The 12,470-nt window shown below is 37.7% G+C and overlaps 1 protein-coding gene across 1 annotated transcript in view; it reads right to left on the minus strand.

Moving 5' to 3' along the window:
• The window catches only part of SMARCA5 (SNF2 related chromatin remodeling ATPase 5), a 40,537-nt gene extending 37,066 nt beyond the window's left edge, over window positions 1-3,471 (minus strand). The window contains exon 1 of the mRNA XM_028102260.2: window positions 2,863-3,471. Coding sequence (XP_027958061.1) covers window positions 2,863-3,039 — 177 coding nt within the window. The 5' untranslated portion in view covers window positions 3,040-3,471. The remainder of the gene's footprint in view (window positions 1-2,862) is intronic.
• Between the last annotated feature and the right edge of the window lie 8,999 nt (window positions 3,472-12,470).

A 12,470-nucleotide genomic window follows, 5' to 3' on the forward strand; every position in this document is an offset into this window, starting at 1 on the left:
AAAATGATAAAACCACTTACTAGCCTACTTCACAGAATAGTACTAGATATCATAAAAGGTCAAAATATACCATAATAAACAACAGTAGTCATTATTTCTTTCATAGTTTAAAAAAAAAAGGATTTGGACTCCAGGGCTGAGGTCATATGATTATTTGGTATACAGTGTGCCTATCTATCAGTCTACCCTGTTGGCATATGTATACCTACCTATTAGTCTAATCAACAGCGAAAGACAAAAAGACAGGTTCCATCCACGTTGCCAAAAAAATCATAATAAAAAATGAAATTACTCCCCTGACTTATCAGTACACCAAGCAAAAATGAAAATTTAACTGAATACATAGGAAAGGTAGCTAATATTTATGGGAAGGTCCACCTTGTCAGAAACAATTTGTGAATGCAAGTTTTCACTTATTTTCTAATTTTTGAAAAATACCCAACTTAAATTCTACTTTCATACAAGAAAAAGGCATTTAAGATTGCCAGACATATTACACATATATGCCCAAACCTAGTATTTATCAGTGAACCTCAATGATTTCCCAATTCATTTAGGAAAAAGATAATGTACATTTTACTTCAAAAAAAATTTTGTTTTATTTATTTATTTATTTATTTATTTACTTTAAAAAAGTTTTTTAGGGGCGCCTGGGTGGCTCAGTCAGTTAAGCGTCTGCCTTCGGCTCAGGTCTTGATCCCAGGGTCCTGGGATCCAGCCCCACGTTGGGCTCCCTGCTCAGCAGACAGCCTGCTTCTCCCTCTCCCTCTGCATGCTGCTCCCCCTGCTTGTGCTCACTTGCTCTCTCGCTCTCTCGCTCTCTGTCAAATAAATAAATAAAATCTTCAAAAAAAATTTTTTTAAATCAACTATAACATGAAAAGAAAAACATCAAGACTAAAACTAGTCAGTGAAGAAACTGATAAAAGATTAAATTACTCATGCTCCTATACATGAAAAGGTAAAAATAACAGTTAACACACCATTAGGTAAAAAGGTAAAAATAACTAAGTCATTCTTCAAGAAATAAAATTGTCAAACATCCTTCTTAAAAAGTACATGACAGGGTAAGGTTTGTGGGAAATGGGTCAGTTTCAGAGCTAGACCTGGGTTCTATCACAGATTCTACTTATCAGAAGACTCAATTTCTTCATCTGGCAAATAAATATGGCCCAGACTTCATTTGGTACTCGTTATCACATCAATATCCATACTTAAACTTGAATTCCACTTAAATTTAAAAACAGCAACTGAAAGCCAGTTTAGACTTTAAATTACTCTTTCTGATATTTAAACATCTCTAGTAAGACAATGGTTGCTATTCCAAAATTTGAACGACAGACCCTTTTGAGAAGCTGATGAAAACTATGGACAGCATTTTGCAGAGAATTGTCCATTTACACACAATTGCCTTCAGTGTCAAAGATTTTCAAACCCCCTTAAACCGTGGAGCATGAATCCAAGTTAAACAGCTCTGGTAATCCAAAAGAACCATTTAAAACCTTAAGAAAAATAGGCAACACTAGATAAGAACCTGAAACAAAAATCAAATCACTTAAAAAGTACAGAATATCAACGTCCTATTGCACTAAAACCTACCCTCACCAAAAAGTTCTCTTATAAACTACTAACATAAATGTTAATTCACGCTAGATTAGACCATTGATGGCCAAGTAAAACTTGGGTGCGCCAAACTCTTCGGTGTTAAACTGCACTTCCATTTACTTATTGTGTTAATTCTGCATCAAGGATCCTTTTTTTTTAGAGCAATATTACCTTCACTCCTTCTATCTAAGGATGGAAAAATCCCAGAAATCCTTGGGCTGCGACTATAAAATATCTCAAAACAGATCGAAGGCCAAGAATAAAATCTGGAAGGAGCAAGCAATCACTTTGTTCCCAGACCTCTCAAAGTCCTGGAGCACACCCAAGAGACCCGCCTGGCAGCTCCCCAAACTTTCCACCCCCGCAGCACTGTCACCATCCCCGGGCCAACCCCAGCCCTTGAAGGCAGGCTCGGCAAGCGAACAGTACCAATTTTCAAAAGAAAAAAAGAAAGAAAAAAAAAAAGGCCAAGGCCCAAAAAGAGGAATTGCGCTGGACTGAAAGCCAACCGCCCCAGACTCACTAATTCATCCATTCACTCATTCATCCCCCTACCCAAATTAGATGGGAGGTGCAAGACAGCTGCTGCTGCCCTGGTCGCTTACCTCCCTAAGGAACAGTGCCTGAGAGGAGCCTCCTCTCCCTTCACAGGAGCAGCTGCGCCCCGCTTATCCCCACTGCGCACTCGGCCATCCAGCTCTAGCCATTGTTTCTGCCCAGAACAGATACCGCCCCCGCAAGGACCGGGATGAAAAAAAGGAGGCCTGAGTCCTCGGATGCGCTGCTTTTAAATGCCTTCCCCACCCCACACATCCTTCCCTCACTATCAAGTGGCATCTCCCTCTCCCTTCCCGCAAGTTTAGTGGAAACTAAAAGCTAGAACAGGAGATGGGTGAGGGAATTATGGGAATCTACCAAAAAAAAAAAAAAAAACCCCCCCCACACATAACCGGGTAGGTTCCTCTCGGCCTCAGTAATCAATAACATCTGTTTAATAACAGCGTTGGAGGATTTGGCAAGGCTCGCTAAAAAGACAAATAATGCAAATGTGAACTGCCAGAAATCCATCGGAGTCGGCGTGCGTAGGTTAAGCACAAGGGCGCAAGTGTGAATCATTTCGGATCCTAAGGGTCTGAGGCCGAGTTTGGATGCAGGAGGGGTGGAGTATGGCTCTGCGTCTGATCACTAAAATCCAGCCGAGGGAACCAACTCCTCCTCCCCACTGCGCCCTCTCCCCGCGCCACAAGCCACCCTCACCTCCATCTCGGAGTCCGCGGGGCCGGAGCTAGCCGCAGAGGGAGCCGCCTGGGCCGCGACGCCCTCCGGGCCGCCTTTGTTGCTGCTGTTGCTCACGCTGCTGGCGGCCGAGGCTGCGGGCTTGGAAGGCGCGCTCTCGGGAGGCGGGGGTGGCGGAGGCTCGGCCACGGACGACATGATGTTCCGTCTGCGTCACCCGCTGCTGCCTGAGGCCCGGCTCGGCAGAGATGAGGCCTAGGCCTGGGTGGTTACGTCGCCACGAGCTGACGGAGGAGCGAGAGGACCACCCGAACGCCCCCCTGCGCTGCGGCTCCGCTACGAGCCTGAGCCGGGCCGAGCAGCCTCCCCCTTTCGTCTGCCTCCTCTTCCGCGGGGCTCGGGATTCGACCGGCGCTTACCTCACGGCGGGAATCACGTCGACGGGAGTGGGCGGGGCCACTTGGGTCACCGAGGTCAGGGAAGGCGGGTTGATTTACAGGAGGGCGGAGGGTTGGAGTTAGGGGAAAGGAAAGCGAAAGAGAGACCGACGCCGGGAACTAGCTTCGCCGCCTCCTTTTCTTCCTCCGGGAGAAATCATCTATCTCGGCAGCATCCAGGACAACTACCTACGCCACCGACTTTCAACCCTCGCGAGATTAATAGTTGGCTAATTGACTGCGTTCTGAGTGCGCTTGCGCGTTCTCCTCGCCTCAACCTTGGCCACGCCCCCCCGGGGGCCCCCAGCGGGCTCTAGGACGAGGAGTGGGCGGGGCCTCGAGGGAGTGCTTGGAGACGTAGATTTGTGCGTCCGCTCTCAGGCATGACGCGAACGCAGTTCCTAACGGTTGTCCTCGTCTGTTCTGTTTTCTGAGCCCGGAGGGGGGTCGGTGGCACCACCTGAAAACTCAGCCAGGTTTTGCGCTGTCTACTGAAACATGGAGGCCTGTGCTGACCTTAACACTTTACCGCCTCCGCTTATAGGCGAGACGCCACAGTGTTGACGTTATGGTTATCCCAAGTGACGTCTTTTTTGTCGTGTCAAGACAAGATTCCGTTAGTGTGATTTTTGTTCTTCTTTTGTGATTTTTATTTGACAGAGAGAGACACAGTGAGAGAGGGAACACAAGCAGGGGGAGTGGGAGAGGGAGAAGCAGGCTTCCCGCGGAGCGGGGAGCCCGATGTGGGGCTCGATCCCAGGACCCTGGCATCATGACCTGAGCCGAAGGCAGAAGCTTAACGACTGAGCTACCCAGCCGCCCCTGTTCTCATGTTAGCTGTACCAGTCATCTCTAAATTTCTTCTACTTCGATACAGAGTTAGACTATTTCCTCCAGATTTACATGCTAAAAGTAAGCAAACTGCACGCGGCCATGTGACTGAGAAACCTGAGTAATCAAGGAAGAGAGGCGGTGGGTTGTATCTTTTCCTCAACCACCAAATAGTAAATAAAAAGTACATTCTTTTCTCAGTAAGAAATGTTGCAAGTAATCGCTGTTTTGTACACTGCCTTAGGCTTCAACACAGCCTAAGGGTCCTGTGCATCCGTCTACTGCAGAATTTAAGCCCACTGTATTCTATTTGATAACAAATCAGCGTGTTACACTAAAGTGTTACCTGCACTGCACAAGCTCTTATTCATCTTTGCATCCCATGTCAAGAATTCTATGTGTTTATTGAATAAAGGACACACTTTTCAAGAGTTAAGGTTTGAGCTAACTGGTTAATTATGCTGAACTTCATACACAAAGGATCTCCTTAGAATGTATAAACTACAAGCTTAACTAATCAAACGATAATTCTTTGAGATCTGGAAAACGTCCACCAGCCCATTAGAAATGCTATTTCTGAGACTATGAGAAACTGCCTAAGGACACATTAGAAAAATTCTTGCAATGACATTAAACATAGTCTTTGCATTGTAATTCAGAAAGTTACCAGTAGGCTGAATCCAACATTGAACTGTGATTTTAAAACTATTGTACACCCACAAAACGAACTATTCTTACCCTTTTAACAACCATTAATGTAGAAGAATGTTTATTACATAGTGTTAATTGAAAAAAATTTTAACAGTTCAAACATACAGATAAAATTTGGAAGGATATTTATAAAAGTATTAAAAGTGTTGGTGTTTATTTACTAATTTTTTTGGTTTGTATTTTTTTATTTTTCTAAAATGAATTTATATATTATTATATTGATAAAACTTATTTTTAATATTAAAAAGTGTTCTTTTACCAAAAAATGTTTGGGTGGAAGGGTAAAAGGTAGTGTCTAGGGTGGTATCTGACATATAGACACTCAGTTAAATAGTTATTTGATAAATATTTAATATTGACATCGTTAAGTAGGAAGAATATAACATTTAATATTCAGAATATTTCCCCACTCTATAGTGATGGGTAGGTATCTTGGGTCCTGGTTTAGAAACCCTAAAAATATATGTAAGTATATAAATGGAAGGTTCTTAAGTCTAAGAACTATTTAAGGAAAGCTATAAATAGCAAGAAAAGCAATAAAAATTGCCTTTAAAATGGCAACTGTCTTTTAACATGTGCATTTATACTGTGAGTCTCATATGAGCACGTGAAAGCTGTATGGGAATCTTAAAAATTGTAGAGGAAAGATATTTAGAAGAAAAGAGGAAGAGAAAACAGAACGTTTGAGTCCTCTAATTAACATTAAGAACAGAGAAACAAATTTTGAGCAGGGTCTAGAAGCAGAGAGAAAGAGGAGAAGCTACAGAAAACACAAGATGCCTGGCAACTGAGCTGTAGGAATATTAGCTAAGTTAGGCATATAGTACTTACATAGTGGCCAAAACACAAAGACCTATTTTTCTTCAAAGACAAAAAGGTTACAGTAATAGCTAGTTCTGGAATTGATAGTATAATATAGGATTAGGGTAGTGCTTCAGGTAAGCACAGATTCTAGTGCAGGCTCAAGAACTAAGTAGCTGTGTGAATGCAGGCAAGTTATCTTTCAACTTCTTTGAAATCCGTTTTCTTGTCTTTTTATTATCTCAATTTTCTATTGGGGTAATATTCTTATAATGACATCATAAAAATTAAAGAGATAGTGCATGTAGTGTGGTTAATACAGTGTCTGACCTGGAGTGAGCTCTGTGTTCAAGTATTAGGTATTCTAATTCTGAAGAATCATAAGCCCAAGAATCAGTCCAGTTGGAGGAAGGATAATCTAATGTTTTCTTTTTTAATAAGGAGGAAGGTAAGAGGAATCATGTCAAGAAAATGCTAGAAAATATTCCTGCTTTAACCATGTTCCCAGAAATAGAATGTTACAATGTAAAAACATATTAGTATTCTATCTCGAATATGCAAATACATATTGTTTACACTTAAAATTTCCTCTGTTAGATTTAGTGTGCCAGAACAGCATGTGCTGTGCTGTGCTGGAGAGTAGAACGAAGAGATGTTGCCAGAGGACAAAAGATGCCCAAGAGCAAGAACTCTCAGCATTTTGGCCTTGAATGATAAGGGAATGGAGTTAATTAAGTTTATCCAGAACAGAGTAGGAATGCTGAGCCTCTCTTCATCACATACTTGCTTTATTTTGTGAAAGCTTAGGAAAATAAAGTCTGTAACTATGACAACGATACAAGAGTATTGAGTTTGTGAGTATCTGTGAATGGAGAGTTCCAACAGTAGATACCAATGATCACGTCTTGTATGTATCGATGAAATTAAAATCAGAAAAACTTAAGAGAAAATAAAATGAAACAAAGCACTAGTTCTTTGAAAAAATAAAATTGACAAACTTCTAGGAAAAGTGACAAAGTGCATAAATCACCAATATTAAGAATGAAACAGAACTTCCTGCAACAGATTCTGAAAACATCAAAAGGATAAAAAAGTACTGCAAACATAAATTTGACAACTTAAATGAAATAAACCACTTTCTTGAAAAATACAAGCTACCATAATTTGGACAATAGGAAACTGACAATTTGAATAATACCATAACTATTTAAGAAACAAAATTTATAACTTAACTCCCCAAAACAAATCTCCAGGCCTAGATAGTGTCCTAGAGAACTCTACCAAATATTTTTGCACAATTCTATACCAATTCTACACAATCTCCTCCAGAAAATAGAAGAAGATACACTTCCCAGTTCATTTTATGACTCTACTATAATCCTGATACTAAATCAAACAAAGACACTATAAAAAAGAAAACTAATATCCTTTATGAATATAGACACAAAAAATGCTTAAGAAAATATTAGCAAGTACAGTTAATATGTTTAAAAATTGTGCACCCTGACCAAATAGGATTTATTCTAGAGATGCAAGACTGGTTTGATATTTGAAAATCAACCAATGTTATCTGCATATAAAACTCACATGATTATCTCAATTGATGCAGAAAAGTCATTTGACAAAATCTCCACACCCATTCATGATAAAAAGTCTCAGGAAAAAAAAAAAAAAAACAGAGGGAAACTTCCTCCACTTACTTGGTAAAGAACATTCACAATACCTACAGCTAACATTACACTTAATGAGACAATGTTTTCCTTCTAAGATCAGAAATAGGCAAAAATCTGCTCACATCACTGATATTCAATGTGGAGCTGGAAAGGAAAAATAAAACTGTCCCTATTTGCAGATAACATGATTATCTACAAAGAAAATCCCAAGAATTCTACATAAAAGATCTTAATGCCAAATAAGTGAGTTATACAAGATTCAAGATAAAGATAAACGTTCAAAAATCAACTGTATTTCTATAAATTAGCAATGAACATGTGGACTAACGCAAATAGGCTTTTCAACATACGGTTCTGGAGAAACACATATAGGCAAAAAATAAAAACAAACAAAACAAAAACAAAAAACTTGTTTTGACCAAGGTTTCACAGTTTGTACAAAAATCAGCTCAAAATAGATAATAAATTTAATGTAAAACAGAAAACTATAGAACTTTTAAGAAAAAAATAGGAGAAAATGCTAAGGATCTAGAGCTAAGCATAGAGTTCTTAACCTTTGAAACCAAAAGCATGATCAATGAAAGGAAAAACTGATAAACTGAATCACAAAATTAAAAATATTTGCTCTTGTGAAAAACTGTCAAGAAGATGAGAAGACAAGCCATAGAGTAGGAGAATGTATTTGCAAAACACAAAGGATGAGTATCTACAATATATAAAGAACTCTCAAAATTCAACAAGTAAAAAAGCAGAGTCTATTTAGAACACAGGGGAAAAAAATGAAGAGACATTTCACTGAAGAAGATATACAGATGCCAAACAGCACATGATAAGATGTTCAACATCATTAGCCATTAGAAAAATGCAAATTAAAACCACAATGAGATATCACTTCACACCCAACAGAATGGCTAAAATAAAAAATAATGACAACACCAAATACTGGTGAGGATAGAGAGAAACTGAATTAGACATTGCTGGTGGAAATGTAGTTCAGTGTTCATAGACCCAAAAACACTGAGAATGGCTCTTTTTGGAAGAGACTACTCTTTTCCTCAAAAAACAAAAGCATGTGCACAATTTTATTTCTCTGAAACTATTGCTCCTAAGTATAGTCTCAATCGTTTGTATTAACTGTAACTTTTAACCAAAGTAACTTTTATGTCACACTAAACTAGAGGGTAAGTATTATAAACTACATGTCATACACTGCCATTTTAGCAGACTAACAAAACTCATCAATACACATAACACATTTTACAGACATACATATCCTTAATAAGATTTCTCAAAATGGTGAAAATAAGCACATTTATCAACAGGCCCACAGAGGTAACCTCTTTGTAGCATTTAAAATACAAAATAAAAGCCTACAAACTGAAAATTATATTTAGTAATCAATGTTGCAGCATCATATCATACTTAGAAATGATTTCAACATCCAATGAATATCTGGAAATTAATTTAACGTGAGTCCAAGGTTTTAAGTCACCTAAAGAAATTATCTTTAAGCCAACATACTGTAAAATGTAACTACTATTGAAAATGAAACTGATTCAATTTGGCTAAACAAATTCATATTTTTTAATAATTTTAAACATTAAGTGGAAGTAATGTTAGTTTATTTGATCAATAAACTAGGGTAAATTTAAGAAGAACATTCCCAACCAGAATAAGATATAGGCTTGCATTATACTTAACACTGATAAAACAGAGAAGACATAGCTAGACTTATTAAACCAATAATATTGAACTAGTCTTGTTTGCTAAAGATTCACTTAAATGTTGTGAATTTGTCTTCAAAAGTTACCTGTTAGTTTTGCTAAGAAAACTTTTCTTTCCTTTTAGATTCTGGCTCATTTAAAGTATCAGTTCATTATTTTCTGGGAATTTTAGGAATATTCAATCTATATAAGTGCTTATTTACCTCTATCAGCCAATCAGAACAGGACTGTTTAAGAGTTTATAATCTAATCTGTCAATAGCATCCTGAGATGGAAAAGCATTACATACTCACACAATGAAAAGTAAAGATCTTTCTGAATTACAAACGTAAATAGAGAGCCCTTACAGTTTCAATTCTAAAATTTCAGCCACAAGGAAAGCAAGAGTAAACACAACATCACAGTAAGTCTCTGATCCAGGTATCAAAGAGCTATTTTTCCTACAGTAAATTCTTAATTGATTTGAGCTCAAAATAGAGAAATGAACAGTATAGATAAAATACACTATTTTATAGATAAAAATACACTAACAAAACTAATACTCTGTTGTCTCTCACCAAGCAGAGACTAGGTCTCTATAAAACCCTAATTCTTTAAGAGAAATCATCAAATGATCAGACCATAAAACCAAATCACCAGTGATTGCTGCCACCAATGGAAAATAATTTATCAGATACAGAAGAACTAAAAACAAAGCACAAAATTAGGAGAGAGGGAAATTTAAAATAGAAAAAAACAGCATCGCAAATTTGCTGCTTTGGATTCACCTCTAAGGGTCAAGAGAAGACTTACATGGGCTTCAACTACCCATGAGGTGCACTTCTCTGGTTCTGTTCTGTTCCATTGGACATCTGGGTGGGAAACTTCCGAAACCGTTAAAAACATTAAAAAAATAAAATAAAATCATGAACTCTCATGAAAAAGAATGCATGTTAGATGCATGCTTTACTCATCCATGAAGAAATTAATGAGATGTTTGAACCAGTTCAAAGGAGAATTCAAAAAGTACAAATTTATATGGAGTAAAAGAATGCTGAAAGGAACATGCAAATGGAGGTAAAACTATCTTCTTCCACAGTAGGGAAGGGAAGTCAGTTTACTCCCTACTGAATAGTACATTTGCATTTCTATAGACAAGAATTATTTTGTAATTGTATCTGTTATTTGTAATTTAGAATTGTAAATCAGAATACCCAGAGTGTTGTCCTCTATGCTCTAGATAATTCCTAATTTGCACTGAAGCGCATTTTCCCTATACACCATTGTCCTAGATTATTATAAATAATTCTCACTTGGACTATTGAGTAGCCTCCTAACTGGTTAATTCTTCTTTATTTTGCACTAAGTGGAAGAACTGAAATCCAAATCCATGCTGGTAACCACTCTAGTGTGTGTGTGTGTGTGTATAGTCATTCATACATATATATAGTCATTCATATATATATATAGTCATTCATATATATATGTGTGTGTGTATATATATATATATATATATATATATATAGTCATTCTTCATCTCTATCTAGAATAGCTTTCTCTATCTTCTCTTGATTTCTCTGCCCCCAATGAAGTGCACTGTGTTTGGTCCACCCCAATTCCATTTGGCTATGCATTATAGTGCCTCCTAGATTACCATCCATATTTCAGTTTCAAATTCCTAGTGTTAGGAGACAGATTAGTCCAGTTTAGAACAAGTGCCCATCTTAGATTCATAGGTATAAATAAGGGACAGGACCACTGGGTACAAACATAGTTACCTAGGTCTACCTCTTGACCAGGAGCCAGGATGGGAGGCAGTTTCTCTTTAAAAGACTGGTGGACACAGAGCATTGACTGGTATCTCCAACATATGTTTATGGTCTATGCCACAGAAAGTAAACTATTTTTTATAGAAAAATCTATTAATATTCCCAGCCTTGTGATCTTTTTCTTACATAAACTTTTATTTATTTTTTCTTTTTTTTATTGAAGTATAATTAACACACAGTGTCATATCAGTTTCAGGTGTACAATACAATGATTCAACAATTCTATATAGTCCTCAGTGCTCATCCTGATAAGTGACTCTTAATCTCCATCCCTATTTCACCCATCCTCCCACTCACCTCCCCTCTAGCAAACACTAGTTTGCTCTCTGTATTTAAGAATCTATTTTTTTAATTTTTTTGTTTGTTCATTGGTTTTTTTCTTAAATTCCACATACTAGTGAAATCATATGGTATTTGTCTTTCTCTGACTGACTTATTTCACTTAGCATAATACACTCCGGCTCCATCCATGTCATTGTAAATGGAAAGATTTCATTCTTTTTGATGGTTGAGTAATATTTCAGTGTGTGTGTGTGTGTGTGTGTGTGTGTGTGTGTGTGTGTACTATGACCTTTTTAATTTTTATTCACAGTTTAAATTTCATCAAAGGTGTCAATTCTAAACTCAATTATACTTGAAATACATTCAGCTAAATTATATTTGAAATATGTTTTTGTGAGAGCTAGAGAGGTTAATTTCACCCATTTGAAAATTTGATTCTTACCTTTTTAGGTATGAACTTATTATTCTATAAAAAGTCATCATGAAAAAAGATAAGGGCTTAGTATCTTATAAATTCTAAAAAAATCTTTTCAGTTTTTGACATGTCTCAAAATAGAAGCTCTTCATAAGTGTTGAACTTCATCTTCTGTCTATAGTAAATGTCCCAGAATGCATGTAAGTGGAAAAATTCTCTAAGTCTCTGTTACCAGCCAGGAGACCCACCAAGTTACATTCTTAAGATAATAGCACAACTTTGGGTTCTGCCCTAGGAAGATGGGGCCACTTCAGAGCCTAGCTTAGTGGAGGAAGTGGAAATTGTATAAGTCCCACATTCAGAAATGAAAGAGAAGGAAGGAAGTCAAAGGAGGCTTCCACTGACTATTTTGCAAGAGAGTCAGGAATTACAGAACAGGGACCTTGTCAATAAGAACTTTGTAAGCCTTTGTAATCTTTGCAGGCTGCTCCTACTTGTTACTTTTGTCACTCCTTTTGATGACCATTTCAAACCTAAGTTCTTTACCATTGCATTTTCTTCTTCTACATTCAGTACTCTGAATTGATGAACCATTATATTTGCAAGTAGGCTGAATTTTAATTCTGGATTTTAAACTCACAAGGAAGTATTATTTATGATGCTGTAATTTCCTTTACTAAACTAGTAAATCTTAAGCACTTAGATTCCAAATCAGAACCTTTAAGGTGGAAATTGTGATAGCAATGGTGTCTCACAGCTGGTTGGCATTTTGTTTACATATCGTGTCCACATCCTCACAGAAGCAGACACCAGGACGGGATCAAACACGCAAAAGATTTATTGGTGAGGAAATGCCTGCTAAGGATAAAGGGAGGCAGTGGGAGCAGGGAGAGAGCTCCTTCAGGAGGAGATGTAGAGCTAACACTTGCACAAAAGAGGGTAAAGAT

Source organism: Eumetopias jubatus, unplaced genomic scaffold, assembly GCF_037043125.1.
Source record: "Eumetopias jubatus isolate StellerSeaLion01/CBP00866 unplaced genomic scaffold, mEumJub1_p1.0 scaffold_2, whole genome shotgun sequence".
In the NCBI taxonomy this organism is placed as follows: domain Eukaryota; kingdom Metazoa; phylum Chordata; class Mammalia; order Carnivora; family Otariidae; genus Eumetopias; species Eumetopias jubatus.